Below are 19,875 nucleotides of genomic sequence, written 5' to 3'. Positions count from 1 at the left end.
TCCTCACCTTTTCACTCTAACCTGGCATAATAATCTCTCCCCTTTTAGTGAAATGGAGCACTTAAACTTCCAGACAAATTACCAAACCACTGAAACCACAATCAAGCTCTCGCAAGTTAAAAGATTCATTATGCTCAAAAGTGCCCTCATTCAGTCATTCCGGCATCTGTGAAGAGGCCGGCTCCTCAGGGACGATGAGGCAGTTTGATGCTTTGATCACTCCCTTTCAGAGCGCACATCACCGAGACAAACACCCTCACGTGTTGCTGTTCATGTTGCTGATTTATTGGGATCAGAGAGACGCTCACAGGGGGATTTCCAGCATCGACATTCAGGAACTTTTATTCTAATGAGTTTTACGATGTTTGAACAACAGGTCTCAAAAATAAGAATGGTGAAAAAGTATAGCAGGTGTGTTTCCTCATACAGAACGTCTGCTTCAGTGCTCTGCCAAAAACTACAAACTGACATCCCTTAAATCTTTCAAGGGACATAAAAGTGGCGGCTCTCCAACAAATACGTAACATAAGACAAAACTTAACTCTAGTTATACCATATTTTATTGTAAACCTGGCTGTGTTACAGATCAGAGTTGTCCAAATGATTTCCAGCATCTCTAAATTAAGAGTACACATACAAATGTTTGAGTTACATTTAAAATACACGATGAAAAAAAAGACTTCAGGGAATATAATATAGTTTCCACTTCTCAATGTGGTGTTCTGCCTCTAGCACCAGGGGGCATTAAAGGTGTTATTGATAACATTTTTATGTAGACGAATATTTAAAAAAAAAAAAAAAAGTCACAGAGGTGCCGAATAAAAGTATGGCTTTTCTAAAAAAATCATTATGATTATGAATTAATCATTTTAAAAATCTTGGCGGGTCCAAAATGAATGTTTTGTTTATCTCTGTGGAAGATATCTGACGTTTGGTTCCCACTTCTAACAAGGCTTGTGAGACGATAGTAAACGACGTTGGTATCACATAGTATATCTCTGGGTTGTCAGTTAGTGTAGAAAAAACAGATAATTGGCTGAGTTTGATGGTAAGTTCCTGGCAACGACTTGTTGTGCAGTAAATGAAACGGAACGTGAGGGAGAACGCGACAACTAGTGGCTGAATGTTATCAATAGCACCTTTAAACCCTGAGGGAGAACAGCATTACTTTTTAGCTACAAAGGTTGTTTCTTTTTCTTGATTATTTTATTGCAAAATCTGTCATTAATTTCTCACACTTATACCTATAAGTGATCCCCATTTAAAGATGTCAAAACCCATTCATTTTACAATGTTTTCTTACCACAAATCACGCTAATTTTCAGGTTTATTTTACAGATATTCCCCCATAATTAACAGGCTTGTTTAGCAGAAAATCAAAGATGAAACGTGGCCTCAGTTCTCGCCATGAAAAACACTAAGCCATGGTCCTGCAAGGCACATTGCATCAGGGTGAATCACTCACTCTTCACAGTGCACACATAATACAATGGAAACAACTCCCTCATTCACAGTAAAACAGAGGAAATCCTCAAGGGGCAGTGGTTACAGACGACTAACAAGCATAAGAGCATAAATTAGAAATATGCTGCGAGCACAAATATTAAAATAAGCTTGTCTTTGTTCATATCTTGATGAGTGTAATGATATGCTCTGTGTGTGGATTTGACCAACTATCAGTTTTGAGGAAAGAAGAGAATTCTTTGTTGGCATGTTGGTGTAGTGTACCAGCACGTCCACCAGAGAGGGAAAGAGAGCCACAAACTGCTGAGTTTCACTCCTTTCTGCTTCATAGTAAGTTAGTGTCAGTAACAAAAAGTATCACGTGTAGCTTCTGATAGAGCCACGTTGGATAATTAAACATCCGTGTATGAGTCTTGGTCCCAATCCAACTCTCATTGAATCATTAAAAGTGCCTCGTCGTCTGCGTCCTGCTTCTCCCCTTGTTTACATGCAAAACAGCAGCTTAGAGGTTTTGCATCAGCTGCACATCAAAGTAAAATAAAGACAGAAGAAGACATCCAGAGAGACACAATGCAAATGTTTCTTATCATCAAATAAAAAGAACACACAATGTAGGGTCATACAGGAGGTTATAAAGTGAGACAGAGCTGTAGAAGTACACATTCATGGGAGAGGTGAGGTCTTGACTGATAAACATGTTGTCCATGCAGGAAAAGGCCCAGAGGTGTGTTTGTTTTGTATACCTAAGCAGGGGTAGGGTGTGGGGTGGAGTCAGTGGATGCGAGGTACTGGGTGCAGCAGAGTCATGTGCTCGGCGCCGTCGAAAGGCAGCCGCTGGGTGCAGTAGTGGTGCACCACCTCTGGGATGCTGGGGAACACGCAGCTGCTCTGGTCCAGGGTGTAGCCGCTCTCTTTGGTCTGGGCCACGATGATGTGAACGCAGCCTTGGCTCGTCCTGAGTCACACACACACACAGACGAGAGGGAAGGAGAGAAAAGAGTTAACCAATTTTACATTTTGCATTATACAAGTTTGATCTTATTTATTTCACTTACTGGTGTGCTTTATATTCATTAACGTAAAATAAAAAGAGATAAAAGATTAAACTAGCATTATTCTACATTTGCCTTATATCATGAAAAGACCAACATCAACAATCTGTTTGTCATTCCCCAAAAAATCGGTCATAAATATATATTTTAATTTTTATAAAACACTAAATTATTGAGTAATATATTGTATTTTCTTTTTTATATATAGTTTTCCTGATCATTTTGGGGATAATTGTGTGATTTATGATTAATTCAACCTCTTATGTGTTATATGGAATTTGTAGGTATTGATTAAAAAAAGAAATTGGCCTAGTGCTAAGCTGTACTTGCCTGTATTCCTCTAAAATATATATTTCTTTTTGGGCCAACATTATATTAACATCCATTTTCTATGATTGCGTTTTTCAAATGATTTATGTGATATATTTGACTCATTTGTTATTTTTGATATAGGCTTGTTTAATATTGATCTTTGTGTTCCTTTTTCATAGAGGCATGCTCTGTCCCCCATGTGGGAGTATCAGACAGCATTGTTCAGCTCTGATTGGTCAACCTGAGTAGATTGACTCTCAATAATGCAGATCCCAATCACCTGAGTGATGAATGGGCATGTGTGCCGATATATTGCTTGTGCTGCTTTGTGATGGTGATTTGATAATGCCTGACAAAGATCTGTTGGATTGAAAGGTTGCACAATTAAAATTGCTGGGAGCTTTTAATACAGTGTGAGGATCTTCTGTTTGAGATTCTAACTGGACCAAACACATTTTAAATAGGGCTGTCAAATGTTCTCCGTTTTAAAGCAGTGAAGGTAATGACATCATTTGAAACTAGAAAACCTACGAAATCCAACCCTGCCATACTAGGTTGTCACAAAGGAGGCTAAACTTGCACAAAATGTTGGCAAGGATAAAACTGGCATGGCCATTTTCAAAGGTTTCCCTTGACCTCTGACCTCAAGATATGTGAATGAAAATGGGTTCTATGGGTACCCACGAGTCTCCCCTTTACAGACATGCCCACTTTATGATAATCACATGAAGTTTGGGCAGGTTGTGAAGGTTGTTTTGTGTTAATTGATTTCCAATAATAAATGTATATATACATTTCCTTTAAGATACATTTTGAAGAGATAAAAAATGTGCGATTAATAGCGATTAAACATTTTAATCTATTGACAGCCCTAATTTTAATCCTTGTACACAGTATGTGATCAATATGTGATTTTTTTTTTTTTTGTCAGCCCCTGAGACACTACTGATGCACTTTCAGGTTGCACTCACTTGAGGGCGATGGAGTACTTGCTGTTGTCCGACTCGCTGTTCCTGACCAGGAAGCTGGCCTCTTTGCAGGACTGCAGCTGGAGCTCCGCCTCCTGGCGAGTCACACAGCCATGGTACCAGCTGAGACCGAGACAGAGGGTGGGAGTGGGAGGGTGGATTACACTTCATCTGCTATTGATCAAGTCTACAGCCTCATTTCATACAAACCCCTTGGAAATGAGTGACTCTTACGTAACACTGTAATCTATAAAAAATCTGGAGTGTGGAGGTTTATTGCAAGAATAAGAAAGAAGAAACACACTCTGACATTCAGAACATTTGAATTACTTTTAAAATAGTTTGGTTATTACAGTTTTCAACGTCTCCTCACCTCTGTTTCTCCAGGGGCAGGGAGGGGTGAACGCAGCAGGCCTCGGGTTCAGGGTTGCTACCGGGGGTGGATGATGGCGACAGGGTCGGAGGAGAGGACCGCAGGATCTTCTGGGTCCAGCTCTTCTGCCTCAGATGCTGATTCTGCTGCGATGGCGGCGGCTGGGTTGGAGGATGTTGGGGCTGCCTGGTGAGTGTGGGGTGAGGCGTCTCATCTTTGGTTTGCCGTTCAGGGCTGTCAAACTGTGCTGGGGGAAGAAGAGAGACGAGAGAAGATATCAAGTCATGTAAAGAAACTACTGACTCTGTGCCTGAGTTTGAACCGGGCGCTGAAGCCTCAAGTAAATATAGAATAAGAAGACGGCAGTTTGATGATTCATGCAAGATGTTATTCAATATGCTGTTGGTCTATGCAGCATATGAAATATAAATGTGAGAGCAGGCCTGAGTTGTTGTTTTTGAACAAATGTATGAGGCAGAGGAGAGGCTGTATGAGTTCAGCAACACTGTAGTCAATGATGTATTTCTTTTATTTAAAAGCAATTTGAGGTACAAAGATGAGCAAACATTTCCTTGTTCTCAGATATAATTTTGTCTAGTTGGATGTAATGTAACAAACGTATTGTGTACCCGACAGAGTTCTGACAATGTGCTCCTTCCTCCACTCCCAGGGCAGCTCGTACTCAGTGGAGGGTCGAGGATCCAGCTCGGGCCAAGTGACCGCCGTCTTGTCCCCGTCACCACTCCCCTCGTACGGGATGTCGTATATCTGTAAGGGCACGGGCTGACCTTCCTCTGCCGTCTCCTCGCTCGCCTCCATCAGCACACACACCTTCAGCAGGTCCTTGGACCCCCGACGTCTAATCTCTAGCAGGAAGAAAACAAAGGGATTAAAGATTAAACATCTACCACCTGGAGAGGCAGACTGGAGTGATGGATGATGACATCACCTGCAGCAGCTTTAGGGAACATGACGTCAGTAAACGACAAGTGACTGAAAAACACTGGAGGCAGTCTGCATCAACTGTCTGTGAACACCAGACCAAAACCAGCCACAGCATAGACCGGGAGGGTGCCAAAGTCAAGAATATTGACAGGATGCAAGCTTCAATAACCTTAAAAACAGTACCACTTCTAATGAGGCACTCCTTATAAAAGGTTTATAAGTTGTATCTAATGGCTCTATCAAATCAATTAGCCTACTAAATGTTCAACAGATCAGTTACAAGAAGGGCTGTCAAAGAAAACGCGATAACGCGTTAACGCAAATTTGTTTTAACACCACTAATTTCTTTAACGCATGAACGCAACTTAAGATTTTTAGGTTGTAGCGGGCTCAGTTTTAAAGCTAGAGTCAAAAGAAAAGAAAACATCAGGAATCCATTGGTACCAACATGTCATACTAGCTTGTTGCGAAGGAGATTAAAAAACGCTCCAAACTTGCGATAAATTTTGACAAGGAAAAACTGGCATGGCCATTTTCAAAGAGGTCCCTTGACCTCTGACCTCAAGATATGTGAATGAAAATGGGTTCTATGGGTACCCACGAGTCTCCCCTTTACAGGCATGCCCTGAAATGTTAAACACTGTTCCTTTAAAGCCATTAGTTACAACTGTTAAAGCTTTTATAAGAGGGGATTCTGGTAAGTAACTGATGTCAGCTTCTGCATTAATAATAACGCTGCCCTACTCTCATGGCCTTGCTTATTGAGTCACAGTGACATCAGACTCCTGCTGAATGATTTAAGCCTCATAAATTGACTCAGTCACATCATCACATCCTCTGTAGACTTCTCTGAGGAGGCCTGGAAGCAGCACGGCCACTGATTGAAGTAGAACCTACAGGAGCGCACCGCAATAAAACATGTTCACGTTCACAGCGGGCTATTGTGTAACCCTTTTAGTTCAAACAATGGAGTGATGGAATGAAAGGTCAGTAGAGCATGCGATTGGATGACGGATCGCCAGTCTTCCTAGATGCTGGGAAGTTTTGATAAATGGTCACACAGGTCCATATAGGGGGTTACACAGAGAGGAGGTGAGGGAGAGCCAACTTCCTTTTTAGAGAATAGTACCAGGAAACAGAGACAGGAAAAAGGAAGCAGGGGCAGGAAACTGCACCCATTGTCCGAACGCAGCGCAGTTGCCATGGTGACCCCATGGGGTGCAGAGAGCACTAGGGGAACGAGTTTGTGTTCTCACTGCTCGGCCTGCAGAGACCAAAATTGGGATTCATTCACACAGGCCGGGACTACATGGTCCAACGTCATCTGTACAGATGAAGTGATTCAGGGGCTGAATGAAAGATCACAGCTTTTACTGGAACAGCTGGCAGCTACAACAGAAGGCAGGAAGAGTATATTGATGAAAGTCTCACCAGTAATCATCTGCTGGGCGTCGTAAGGCTCCATGTAACCATCGTTCTCCCCGACCCGCTCCGCCTCCCTTTGCTCTCTGGTCTTCTGAGCATCAAAAGGATCTGCGTAATCCTCAAGGATGATCACCTGGATAAAAAAAAAAAACAGGAAATCACTGTATTTTTAATACATAATTAAATACTTAAATGTCTGAAAAAACAATTAAAGTTTTCAGAATGGCACCAAATAATAAAGGGCTAAAAATGTGATTTAAAAGATCAAACAAACAGGGATTCCCTAACTAGGGAGTACTAAGTACTTCTGAAGTTCCCAGGAGATGTAAAGATTGTGCTACCAGCTCTAACAAGCTGTCTGCACAGGAAACAGCTTTCAACACCTGCAGAAAAGACGACATAGATGGCTAAAAGTAACAGATAAACAGTTGAATCACCCAGCTTCTGCCACTCTAAGTGGTATTAGTACAAATATCCAACCAAACCTACTGAAAAAAGAAAGAAAAAAAGACTATGGTCATTTCCAGGATCACTGTCTGGTAGGAAATTGTAACATTATCCACCTTTATATGATTAATAGTGTTAAATATCATCTAGTTTAAATTAAAAACATTCAAATATATTACAGATATATTGAGATATTATTCAAATATTCAGATAAATTCAATTATCGGTAATTATTGGTCAATCAGCTGATTATTTTCTTGATTAATAACTTAACTGTTTCGTCTATAAGATGTCAGAAAATAGTGAAAAATGCCCATTATATTTTGCCAAATGTCTAGCTTGTCCAAACAACAGTCCAAAAGCCAAATATATTCAAATCCTCACATTTGAAAAGCTGTAACCCGCATTTTTTCGGGGGTATATTTTTGCCAACTAATTTTTGATCAGCTAAACGATCAATTATTTCACATCTAGTTTAAAAGCAGTTCAAATTAACACGTTTGGTGTCGATGTCAAACAAACTCCAGTAAACTACGAGACAGCTAGTCAGAAGAATACCTGACTCTTCATCAAGAGACTCTCTCTCTTGTAAATCTCTTCACATTCATTATCTCTCTATTCTGTGACACAGTCAGGCCTGACTGTCTTGTCATCTTATCAGTGTCGTATAACTTCATGTTTGTTTTACAAGCCACTGGCCAAGAGACAATGGTGAACCATAAAAAGAAGTTGTCTCTCTCTCTAATCACTTTCGGTCGTGTTCCCTTGACAAAGAAATGTTGGCATTGGTTGGTGTTTCAATAAAGTAGCAGATGATTGACAGGCTGACACTCAGAGTGTTGGTAAAGTGTTTAGTTTAGAGAGGTACATGTTTTCCTTGGTCAAGTCTTACAGCATATTACACCTTCACCTCTAACTTCATATTCTCCATTAACAGGGAAACTATAACTCACAGTAACTCCACCAATCAAACCTATAGTGGCTGCGGCAAACATGAATTTGAGATCAAGAAGGGGGATTTACTCCCTTTCTGAAATATAAAACTCCCGTTTCATTCTTCCTCCTCCTCTTTTATGTGTCTTTTTTTTCTCACCATCTCTCCATTATCACTGTCCCTGACTTCACTATCTTTTTTTTTTTTTTCAAAGCCACGCTGGAGGGGACTTGGGTTAGCGCCTAAGTGTCAAATAACATGATGCTTTTTATAACATGATAGCCTTCTTCACCAGGGGGCCTGAATGTAGTGAAAGAGAGGGATGAGGTGGAGGAAGAGGAGGAAGAGGAGGGGGGTGGGGGGATACTGAACCAGATTACATACAGGAGAGGAAGGTAAGGCCTCATGTCTGACCACAGCTTTGTATTCAATAAGACGAGGAGGGCGGGTGTAAAGACGAGGGGTGGAGAGGAAGAGAAGGAGAGATAGAGAAAGACAGACTGGGAGGAGTGGACACAATGGGGATAGTGGAGACAAAGGAGGAAGGAGGGAGACACTGAAACAATAATATCAATTTTCAGAGCTTGGACTGGATCCTTGCTACTTCATTGTCAACAGTATTGATGACACCACATGGTAGTTTTGTTGCACTTACTACTAGAATAAGAGAAAGCTGCACACTAACTTGGTTTAATTTCACTTCCGAACACCAACAATCAATCAACAGTAGCGATACCACACTGTAGAGATACTCAGTTAAAAGTAAAAGTTAGTGAGAGTTTTATGTCATGGCAAAACAAAATGTACTTAAAAGTAAATACTCGTTAGGTGACAGAAAGATTACTGTCATTGTTATGATACTGTATCATGAGGCGGCAGTAGCTCAGCCCATAGGGACTTGGCTTGGGAACCAGAGGGTCGCAGGTTCATGTCCCCTGGACTTTATACAGCTGAATAGTAGCTGCCCACTGCTCCTACTAGTAGGACGAGTTAAATGCAGAGACTAAATTCCACTACTGTGTGCTGTGCAGTGTACAATAAAAGCTGATTTACATTTACAACATTATATTAAATTAGGAAATTATGATTGCCAATGGTGGAAGAAGTATTCAGATTTTTTATTAAAATAAAAAACCTAAAAAAATAAAATAAAAATACTCTGTTACAAGTAATAGTCCATCATTCAAAAGTATCCTCAAAATATACTTAAAATACCAAAAGTGAAAGTACTTATTATGCAGAGCGGCCGATTATTAGATTATAATTATTGATATGTGAAAGTATCACTAATATTGCAGCTAGTAATGGTGGGGCTTATTTTAACTACTGTATATAGTGCCCTTTATCTAAAACATTATGATTTATTAGTGTATTCTATTCTATTATTTATTAATAGTCCTAATTTGTAAAGTAACCAGTAAGTAAAGTAGTGGAGTAAAAAGTACAATATTTAACTATAAATTGTACGTATCAATGAAAGTATAGGCTACAAGTAGCTCAAAATTGTAGCCTATACTTGACAGTATTTGAGTAAAAGTACTTAGTTACATTTCACCACTGATGTTTGCTGATGTAGGCTATTAACATGTAAGAGGTAAAGCTCATATAAGTAGGCTATAGAATCCTAAACATTGTATAATTTGAATCAGGTTTTGCAACATCTTAATCTGAAAAAGTAAAATAGTAGCCTATTGTCAGATATTTCCTTTGGACTCAACTACTTAATTACTTTATAGTCAAACAAATCTAAATCAGCCAACGTCTGTTATAACCCCACATAATTTATTATTTATTTATTTTTATTTATTTACTATGGAACAAGTTACCTCCTGATATATGCACTGTCACTGACCTAGTACTTTTTAAATCTAAGCTCAAGACTTTTTTATTTAGATTGGCTTTTAATACCTAGTAGCACTGTGACATTTTTCCTGTGCTTTTTTATGTACCTTTTTAGGATTTTATGATATGTTATGTTATTTCTTGATGTTAATGTAAAGCACTTTGGGTACCTTTTGGTTATTGTAAAGGGCTATACAAATAAATGTTGATTGATTGATTGATTTAAAACAAAAATGACTTTGTCCCTTGTTATATCACTAATAAAACTATCAAGCCTCTAAAAATATACTATAACATCAGAATATTATAAGTTAAATAGATTTTCTCACCGTCTCTGCTTTACACTGGGCTGCTGGTTTCTCAGCTTCAGGTACCACTTGGTTGGTGATGGTTGAAGTGTTGAAGTTGGGGCTTTTGTCCTGTTTGTCCACCCTGATCAGCCGGCTGATGAAGGCGTTGGCAGATGGAGAGGAGCTCTTCACAGCAGCTCTGTGCTGCTGCTGCTGCTGCTGCTCCTCAAACACCGGCTCAGCTTTGGAGTTCTTGCGACTCTTCCCAGACAGTAGGAGACTTTCCCAAACTTTACCATCTTTCAAGGAGCTGACACCGGTTCTACTCAACTCTATGGCCGAGTTCTTTCGGTTTCTCCCGGACAGCAGAGACCCGACTCCTCCACCTCCTGTTTTGGTGGAACCAGATGTTTTGGTACCAACCAGTCCAACTTTACTGGCTTTACTGGGTTGTTGTGAGCCTGACTCGGAGGCTGAGCGGATCCTGTCGGTACCGTTCTTCAGATTGGTGGGGAACTCCTTGAACCACTTTGCCATTGTGACTCAGATGGAAACTCAATAAAAACCTCTGTGCGTACTTTGACACCTTTTTAGCACCCCATATGCCACAGGACCCCAGAGACGCACCTTTACAAACACACAGCCTTTCTATAACAAAAGACTTCCGCTGCTTTATTCTAGGATATAGAGCATGTAGACCACAGGATCTCCACACCTCACTTTAGAGCAATGGCTCTATCTTAAAAGTAAAAAAAAAAAAAAAGTGAAAACTTACATGCCTATTTGGCAAAAAATACCACTTCTTTATCCCATTTGTGATGTTCTTACACCTGTTCCTTCTTCTGCTCAGAGGAAAAAGTTTATTCCCTTTGGATGAACAGATATCTTCGGAGTGGGAAGACCCGAAAGAAGGCAAAGTTCTTCTTGCTTCTGATTTGTGATCCCATTCCCAGAGTGGCTTATCTGGTCTTTCACACAACTCTCCACTGTCGCAATGAGGCTCCTGACTGCGCCTGGAGTATAGAGGGGAGGGAGCATATCTGGAGTTAAGAGGAGGGGGAGGCAGGACCTGGTGGGCGGTGATAAGCTTTCTAATTGTAGAATAACCATTTGGGGAGTTTAGTAGGCTATTCTACTTTAGACTGACCTATGCCCAGGTAACCCACCATGGATATTGACACCTTTATTGTTATTTTATAATTAATGTAGCCTTTGTTTTAATAACAATATGCAATAAAATAAATATATACATCAAAATGGCTATTGATCTTGTATCACAGCTGTTACCCTGCACATATTCAGTTTTACCAGTTTTTTTCATCTCCTTGTATTTTTATATCTGGTATATTTTTTTGTACTTTGTACTTTGCACTACTAACTTTTTACAGCCTTTTTACTAACATGTTTTGCACTATGGAACTGTGATTCTGGAAACTTGAATTTCCCTCAGGATCAATAAAGTTACTATCTATCTATCTATCTATCTATCTATCTATCTATCTATCTATCTATGTATCTGTCTGCACACAGTATCTTACCTCAATTTAGTTTTTTTCAGATGTTTAGACAGTTATGTGAACATTTTGATGTTGAATGTTAATTCAAGATTAATCATAATGTCAATTCATTGGCTGTCTAATTAATGCTCTTGAGTAATCAAACATCTGCACACATCTTACCTCCATTTAGTTTTTTTCAGATGTTTACGATTTAAATTGAAGTTGACAGTTATGTTTTACATTTGGATGTTGAATGTTAATTCAAGATTAATCATAATGTAAATTTGCTTAATTGGCTGTCTAATTAATGTCCACTCCTTTAATTATACAGGGTAATAGTAGTAGGGAAATGGTCTGTTCTGAGCTGCTCCACATAAACCAGTGAAAGGTGTGACACTAATTCTATACATTTAAAATATATACTGTGGACGAATGTTCATTCAAGATTAATCATAATGTCAATTCATGTGAGAAAATTGTGGTATATGCTCCCTAAAATGCTGGTATTTCAATACATTTTGCTCTTGATTAATCAAACATCTGTACACAGTATCATCTTACCTCCATTCATGCTTAGGTTATTTTCAGATGTTTACAACTTAAATTGAGGTTGACATTTTGAATGTTAATTCAAGATGAATCATAATGTCAATTCATAAATGTGCTTAATTGGCTGTCTAATTAATGTCCACTCCTTTAATTGTACAGGGTATAGTAGTAGGGAAATGGTCTGTTCTGAGCTGCTCCACATAAACCAGTGAAAGGTGTGACACTAATTCTATCCATTTAAAATATATATGTGGACGAATGTTAATTCAAGATTAATCATAATGTCAATTCATAATGTGCTTAATTGGCTGTCTAATTAATGCTCTTGAGTAATCAAACATCTGCACACATCTTACCTCCATTTAGTTTTTTTCAGATGTTTACGATTTAAATTGAAGTTGACAGTTATGTTTTACATTTTGATGTTGAATGTGTCATAAGGTCAATTCATAATTGGCTGTCTAATTAATGTCCACTCCTTTAATTGTACAGGGTATAGTAGTAGGGAAATGGTCTGTTCTGAGCTGCTCCACATAAACCAGTGAAAGGTGTGTCTCTAATTATATACATTTAAAATATATACTGTGGACGACGATTATACAAATAATTTTTCAAAACTTCCTTTTATAATTGTATATATCATACAATACAATCTGTTTTTTAGTCATTATATTTGAAAATTAAGTAAAAGTAAAAAGTATATTCATCGACGACCCCCGTGTTCTGCTGTGAGATGTAACCTTCCATGGTGCCGCGATACTCCTCTCGCTTGTCGCTCTTTGTCCGGGTGGCGATATCAGAAGGCCATGAATGATGATGATGATAATTATGGCTAAAACAATTTGCGTTTTTGAATGAATTATAGTTGAAATGGTGGATCAACAAGCATACACCGTGTGAGGACTGGTTGTCACACCAGAGAGTTTCTATTTAAAGGACGAGCAACGGAAGAAAAGGGTACAGTTTGGCTTCCCCCAAAAGAACAACAAGTCTGCAAGATGGCTAGCTGTCTTCAGTGGCATGCTAACGTTAGCTAGCTAGCGAGCTAATGTTAGCATAGTAAACAAACACGTTTTATCAAAAACATGATGCTTTTATCGTATGAATGCTTTTGATAAGTGGAATTAAGTGTCTCAAATGATGTTTTCGACTCACAGTTTCGGATTAATGTTGCAGTGTTTGCAGCTTCTGGGTGAAATCTCAACGTTTAGCATGCTAGCTGGCTAGTTAGCCACCATTGAGTAACGTGGCTAGCTAGTTAGCCAAAGGTAGTAACTAGCTTTGCGTGGTCGACTTCTTTTCCTGCAACATCTGTAAGTGATTATTTATATAGAGAGGACGTAGGAGGGATTGCTCTGTTACTTTGCTTGGACTGGCAGTAGAGGAGCAACCAGTTAGTGAGCTATCTAGTAGGAAAACTGGCTTGCAAACGTGACACCAACTTGTGCAGAAATTTAATTTGTTACCTGATTTGGTGACCAAATCCCAGCGTGACAGACTTAGATTTTGCAGCTGTAAATTAGTTTGCAGACCTGGCTAGCTGGTAGGAAAACTGGCTTGCAAACGTGACACCAACTTGTGCTCAAATAAACCAGTTTTGTTTTACCTGATTTGGTGACAGACTTATATTTTGCAGCTGTAAATGAGTTTGCAGACCTGGCTAGCTAGTAGGAAAACTGGCTTGCAAACGAGACACCAACTTGTGCAGAAATTGAACCAGTTTGTTACCTGATTTGGTGACCAAATCCCAGCGTGACAGACTTAGATTTTGCAGCTGTAAATGAGTTTGCAGACCTGGCTAGCTAGTAGGAAAACAGGCTTGCAAACGAAGACACCAACTTGTGCTCAAATAACTAGTTGCTACCTGATTTGGTGACCAAATCCCGGCGTGACAGACACCTTACATTTTGCAGCTGTAAATGAGTTTGCAGACCTGGGCCGGCGTTGTAATATAATATATATAATATACGTGTTAGTTAGTGATGTGATTGACATGACCTGAAAGGCAGATTTCCACCCTACCCTACCTACTCGGCTCATAAGCCTCCTTTGCAAGACATTTTTTAACTTTTTTTTTCTTGCATATGAATCGGTGATATGCCTACTTCACCGACAGTCATATATTAGCTAATGGCTGCCGAATCGGGGAGACTACTGGCGGGACCAGGAAAACGAAACAAAGGTAGGACATTAATTTCACCCATCTCCCCAAATCAGATTGGGGGAATCATCCATTATACTGCGCTGCAATGAGGATGGGATGCACTGGTGCTGTTTAGCAAAATCCCCCTTCTCGCCTCCCCCCATATGTGAACTTCACGACTGTCTCCAGGTGGTTGGTGGCTGTTTCCTCACAGAGTGGATCCTGTGAATGGGGGTTCATGTCTATCTTGCTGTATACCTTCAACTCCGTTTCCTCGTTCTCATGTCTTCGTCTTTTTCCTGTCCTCCCTCATTGACCTTACCTCCTCTTCTTGCCTCTTGTTTGCGGCCTCTCGCCTCTCTCGCCTGGGTCATTTTTGGTCTGCCTGGGTCATTTTGCGATTCAAGGCTTTCATAACCTTGGTGGATGATAGCGCCTGGATGTTCAGCATCTTGTCCCTCATGCCAGTCTATGTCCCACATCATTGAATCCATCTCAACTGTTGGACTTCAGAAAGAGGCCCTAAAGGTCTAAAGCTGCTCCACTCTGTCACTAAGGGGTATTGGCCAATCCAAATGTGATGGTGCGCTTGATTGGTGGTGGACCAATAGCATGAGACGCGGAGGCTTATTTCTGTTGTGGCTAACGTTATATATCCCCCTTTCCACCCCCTTCCCTCCATATTTCACTATTTCAGCTGGACAGATGAAGAGCCCGGAGAAGAAGAAGGCGAGGAAATCCACCAACCAGGTAATAGTTGTTTTACTTTGCTACATAAAGGATGTGACCCTGACGACCACTAAAAGAAGAATTTATATTATCTGGTCTTGTGAAAGCATTAAAAAAACATTTTTTTCTCCTTTTTGTTCTAGGCGGCAGGGTTCTCCCACCTCACGGAGTTTGCACCCCCTCCGACCCCCATGGTGGATCACCTGGTCGCCTCCAACCCCTTCGACGATGACTTCGGGCCCCCATCCCGACCCAGTGTGGCACCTGGACCAGGTAGTGCTCCATTTCTTCCCAGCCCAGGCGCAGGCGGAGGAGGTGGTTATGGTGGTGGAGGCAGAATGGGCGTAGGCATGGGCTTCATGGGAGGCCCGGGAGGACCAGGCGGCGGTCAACCTGGACGAAGGCCACCGTTCGGCCCTCCGTCCAATGCTGGACCTCACCACCAGCTAGGCTTTGGAGGAATGCCTGGCTTTGGAGGTGGCGGTGGGGGCGGCGGTGGGGGAGGAGGAGGGGGTGGTGGATTCCCCCCTGGTGGCCCTTCTCAGTTCAATATGCCACCAAACTTCAGTCCACCCATGCACCAGGGGCCAGGATTCAATCCCATGTTGTCTCCAGGGGGTATGGGAGGTCCCGGGGGAGGGGGGCCACCCCACCCTCGGTTTGGCATGCCTCCACAGCAGCAGCACGGACAGGGTGGACACCCATTCAACAGCCCACCGTTACCTGGTGGCGGAGGCCCAAGAGGGCCCCCACATGGCCCCCTGCCTCCCATGGGAGGAGGCATGGGTCCTGGGATGAACATGATGGGTGGCATGGGTGGTGGCCCCGGAGGCAACATGGTGGGAGGGTTACCGGGTATGCCCCCTCAAGGACAGTTCCCTCCCTCACAGGATGGCCCCTACGCTGGCCCCAGTCCGCCAGGGCCAGGCAACGAGGATGGAAAGAACTTTGGTGGAGGAGGGCCTCCGCCCGGGCCTCAACAACAGCAGCAGCAGCAGCAGCAGCAGCAGCAGCAGCAGCAGCAGCAACAGCAACAGCAGCAGCAACAGCAGCAGCAGCAACAGCAGCAGCAACAGCAGCAACAGCTTAACCTAAATCCCAATGGCCCCCCTCCTAATAACTCCACTCCTGGCCCTCCTCCTAACTCTGGCCCACCACAGCCTGGAGGAGGCTTCCCTGGCCACCCTGACGTCCAGCAGTCCAACGCCAATACACCTGGTCAGCCTCCCTCAGCACCGCCACAGCCTAACCCCAACTCTTCTCCTACTGGTCCTCTAAACGGATCAGGCCAGCCCCAGCATCCACCACCCAGTCAGCTACAACCCCCTAGTAATTCAAACACCCCCAACTCTAACAACTCTACCCAGCAGCAGCAGCAGCAACAATCCACCCCACCTAACTCTGCCCCTGGCTCCACCCCGTACAACCAGCAGAACAACACTCCTGGCGCTGGTGGTTCTATGCCAAACGCGGCCCCCAATTCGGGTCAGAACAGCATGACCAACAACAACGGAGGCAACACTCCCGGCAGCAACCCCAATCCCCCCTCTAACTCCACTTCGACCCCAAACACCCAATCTCCCCTGCCCCCCGGCCCCGCCGCCCCCTCGACCGGGCCCGGCTCTGGCCCCGGGAAACTCGGTGGCCCCGGGATGGTATTCCCCTGCGGCCTCTGCATGGCGGAGGTGCATGACGATCAGGACGCCATCCTGTGCGAGGCTTCGTGCCAACGTTGGTTCCACCGGGACTGCACAGGCCTGACAGAGCCGGCGTACGGGCTGCTGACTCGAGAGAGTGCCGCCGTTTGGGCCTGTGACCTCTGCATCAAGACCAAGGACATCCAGGCCGTGTTTGTGCGCCAGGGATTAGGCCAGCTGGTGGCAGCTAATGAAAGTTGAGGAGTGGGTGACAGGAGCAGCGTGGAGGTGCATCACATGAGGACAAATAGAGACATCCTTTGCTTTGATCTAACTGAACGACCTTTGTGTCATGTTAGCTACTTGCCCAACTTTCTCTTGACTAGCCCTTTACTTGTTCACTAAACAGAGAAACACACTCATTGACATTCATGCTTATATATAGCACTTTGAGTGACTCTTGGTAAATGATTTTTCTCCCCCCCTTCCCCCTCCCCCCACCCCCACCCTTAAAGGAGTCAAATCATAATGAATGTTAAACGACACAGTCCTTCAGACATCTAGCCTGCCAACCAGCAAAGCACTGACACCAACACACTACCTCACACACTTTGTGACTGACTGGCACGGACGCTCCCGCACTGACCGACTGTGATCGACTCGCCACACTCGTGCACAACATGAGTGTGATGATATTTTAGATACACAAACCCCACGTTAAGCGGAGAAAGTAATGTTGAAATATCCCCCTACTGTGTATTGATATGACTCAGAGCATCAGCGTTATTCTCTGATTTTCGCGGCTTTAAATTAAAACAGACATGATATATCAAATCTTTAAAATTAAAAAAAATATATATTGAAAGAGTGCCTGAAAATTTAAAAGGGAGTTTCATTTATGAATTGATCCACAGCTTTATTTACCATCGAAAATGCTTCATTCTAGCACTGCCCTGTCGCATTGGGTGAGTCTTTTTACTGCAAGCAAGTGAAAGAAAATGGAAAATTGCATCAGTATATTGCAGCGTAAAATCTCAAGTGTTTTGTGAAACATAAATAAGTTCTTTTGTCAGTTCCTCCAGCCGCGCACATGCATACATACACACACTTTGCCCACATACATCTATCTGTCATTTTGTACCCAGTGCTGATTAATCCAAAGGAGACCCCGGCCGAGATTTCATCCACACCTCACAGAGATAATTGTAAATATATGGACAAAACATTTGTCTGGAACTCCCCATCATTTGTGAACACGCTACAGAGTTGACCAATGAACAAAATAATAAGTTGAACTTCTGTGTCTTGGTTGTAAACAGTATGACGTTTTGTTTTTTATACAGTGCATTGGAGTCAACCATTTTTTTTTTTAATCTCTGCAGTACACATGAATTGTGAAATCAGTGCTTTTGGATGGTGTTGGCATAGCAAGTAGTGACATCATGTCATATCAGATGTGCATAGTCCTTTTTAAGAAAACAAAAAAAAAAGTTGGGGGGTTGCATGTGAACCAATGCAGTAACTGTCTGATCTGTTTATGTTTATATTCTGGCCTCTGCGCTGCAAGAGGCCTTGAAGTAGACCAAATAACTTAAAGAGCGAACAATACCCATTTTTCACATTTCTGTCACGGTATAAGGTGTTTATAACTATCCTTCCTTCTCTCTTTCCTTATTTTTTCTTTATTCAATGTCCAAGTTGCCTTTCTTTTTCTTGCTCTCTCTCAGCTGGTCCTTTTTATTTTGTACTGGTTATTTGTGCTGTGCTCTTGCTCTGCTCTGGCGCCTCCTGGTGCAACCCGGGGAAACCAGTGAGTCCCACACCAGGTGGGGAAGGGAAAGGTACTGAACTCTGAAGTAAAGACAGATTTGTTTTTTTTGTACTTGTCCATGTCTGTTTTTATTCACATTTTTTTATTTGTTTGCTAATTGTTGTATTAAAATGAGGGTTGAAAAACCCAATGAAACAGATAATGTAATTTCTTTGTCATAATGCTCGAAGTTAAAGCTACAGTACCTTTTTATTAATCATCATCATCAGTGATTCGTTTTGAGTTTTTTTCTTCTCAGTTTACTGTGAAGTTCATTTGAAAAAATTATTGAGAAATTTTGCGAGAGTTATTTTGTGAAGCCTTGGGATAATATAGTCGGCTCAATGGTGATTCTTAATTTATGGGTCTGTAAATTCTTAATAATTTCCGAGGAAGTTGGCACTAATTATATAGGTAAAATAGAGACAGCGTTCAGTTGGTACATTTCAAATTCATTCCAATGAAATGTTAAAAGACAATTCTAGTCAGGGCACAGCAGGTCAGCTGAATATGCAAATTTGTATACAGTTAAAGAAACAATTTAAAGGTGCTCTATATGTGATCCAGAGCATTAATATAGCATCAAACAACAATTCATGTTTTTTTACAAAGACTTTGAGTACAGAGACACATGAAAGACACCTTTAATAGTGATAATATAGAGTATGAGTAGCCTTTTGATGTATATAGATGAGTTAAAGGGGAACTACATGAATGAATAGGAGGCTAATTTTGTGGATCTGCATAATGTTTTTCTTTTTCTTATACTCAAATGAGCTTTATTCTATCGTAGTGTTGTCTGTTGTGAAACAGAAAATGTTCCCATATTCTCAGAATATCCCTCTGGGTGTCATCTATAACATCTCAACCTATTCATTGTCTATGGAGCAGCTCCACACTTTATACCCTATGAAATCACAAGTTTGAGTTTTAGCGCTCTAGTTTTTGGATTTGGGAGAGTTCATGTTTACTATTTTTTTTTTTGGACTGTCTTAGACCATAGGAATAACATGTATGAATTTTGAAAATTGGGCGTACTTCTCCTTTAAGATGATTTATCATCGGTCACAAAGCTGAGTGAGTCAAAAATTTTGAGTACAAATAACATGATTTTCACTTGAAAAAAAAAAATCAGGTCAATTATACCCAATGTTTTGTTTTTTTGTACATTTATTTATTTATTTATTTATTTCATTTTATTTTTCCTTTATTTGGTTTTACTCAGACATTTACATAAACATACTTAATTAGATACAAATATGAACTGAACCAACTTATCCACTTTTTACAATGAAATTATAGAACACACAAATAGAACATGGGGTACTTTTCATGTGAAATAAGATAAAATAAATCATAATAATAGAAGAAATTAAATTTAGAAAAAAAGAAAAATTAAACAAAAGAAGGGTATTTTGGGGAAATAAATCCAATTTTCCAATCCTATTTAAATTTC

At 41.3% G+C, this 19,875-nt stretch overlaps 2 protein-coding genes across 3 annotated transcripts; one reads left to right on the top strand and one right to left on the bottom strand.

Moving 5' to 3' along the window:
• Nucleotides 1-1,183: 1,183 nt before the first annotated feature.
• Nucleotides 1,184-11,078, bottom strand: LOC119503719 (SH2 domain-containing adapter protein E-like). Its single transcript, XM_037795622.1, has 6 exons — nt 10,092-11,078; nt 6,546-6,672; nt 4,799-5,035; nt 4,170-4,416; nt 3,800-3,919; nt 1,184-2,419 (listed from the first exon to the last, which is right to left on the bottom strand). The coding sequence occupies exons 1-6, from the start codon at nt 10,587-10,589 to the stop codon at nt 2,236-2,238; spliced, it is 1,413 nt and encodes a 470-aa protein (XP_037651550.1). The 5' UTR covers nt 10,590-11,078; the 3' UTR covers nt 1,184-2,235.
• A 1,761-nt stretch (nt 11,079-12,839) lies between these two features.
• On the top strand, nt 12,840-18,579 carry pygo2 (pygopus homolog 2 (Drosophila)). 2 transcript variants are annotated; one of them, XM_037795008.1, is made up of 4 exons: nt 12,840-13,057; nt 14,217-14,282; nt 14,941-14,993; nt 15,116-18,579. In XM_037795008.1, exons 2-4 carry the CDS (start codon nt 14,231-14,233, stop codon nt 16,868-16,870), a joined length of 1,860 nt encoding a protein of 619 aa, XP_037650936.1. In that variant the 5' UTR covers nt 12,840-13,057; nt 14,217-14,230; the 3' UTR covers nt 16,871-18,579. The 2 variants fall into 2 exon arrangements, with proteins under 2 accessions (XP_037650936.1, XP_037650937.1); XM_037795009.1 differs by lacking the exon at nt 14,217-14,282.
• Nucleotides 18,580-19,875: the final 1,296 nt, after the last annotated feature.

The sequence above is a fragment of the Sebastes umbrosus genome, chromosome 15, assembly GCF_015220745.1.
Source record: "Sebastes umbrosus isolate fSebUmb1 chromosome 15, fSebUmb1.pri, whole genome shotgun sequence".
In the NCBI taxonomy this organism is placed as follows: Eukaryota; Metazoa; Chordata; class Actinopteri; order Perciformes; family Sebastidae; genus Sebastes; species Sebastes umbrosus.
This window is presented reverse-complemented; position numbering and strand designations above follow the sequence as displayed.

Excerpts from the sequence above, each read along its gene's own strand:
- pygo2 (XM_037795008.1), top strand. The coding sequence starts at position 14,231 with ATGGCTGCCGAATCGGGGAGACTACTGGCGGGACCAGGAAAACGAAAC. Across the intron at positions 14,283-14,940 it reads ACCAGGAAAACGAAACAAAG|CTGGACAGATGAAGAGCCCG; the intron begins GTAGGACATTAA and ends TCACTATTTCAG. Across the intron at positions 14,994-15,115 it reads CGAGGAAATCCACCAACCAG|GCGGCAGGGTTCTCCCACCT; the intron begins GTAATAGTTGTT and ends TTTTTGTTCTAG.
- LOC119503719 (XM_037795622.1), bottom strand. The coding sequence starts at position 10,589 with ATGGCAAAGTGGTTCAAGGAGTTCCCCACCAATCTGAAGAACGGTACC. Across the intron at positions 6,673-10,091 it reads CCCAGTGTAAAGCAGAGACG|GTGATCATCCTTGAGGATTA; the intron begins GTGAGAAAATCT and ends TTTTTTATCCAG. Across the intron at positions 4,417-4,798 it reads CATTGTCAGAACTCTGTCGG|CACAGTTTGACAGCCCTGAA; the intron begins GTACACAATACG and ends TTCTTCCCCCAG.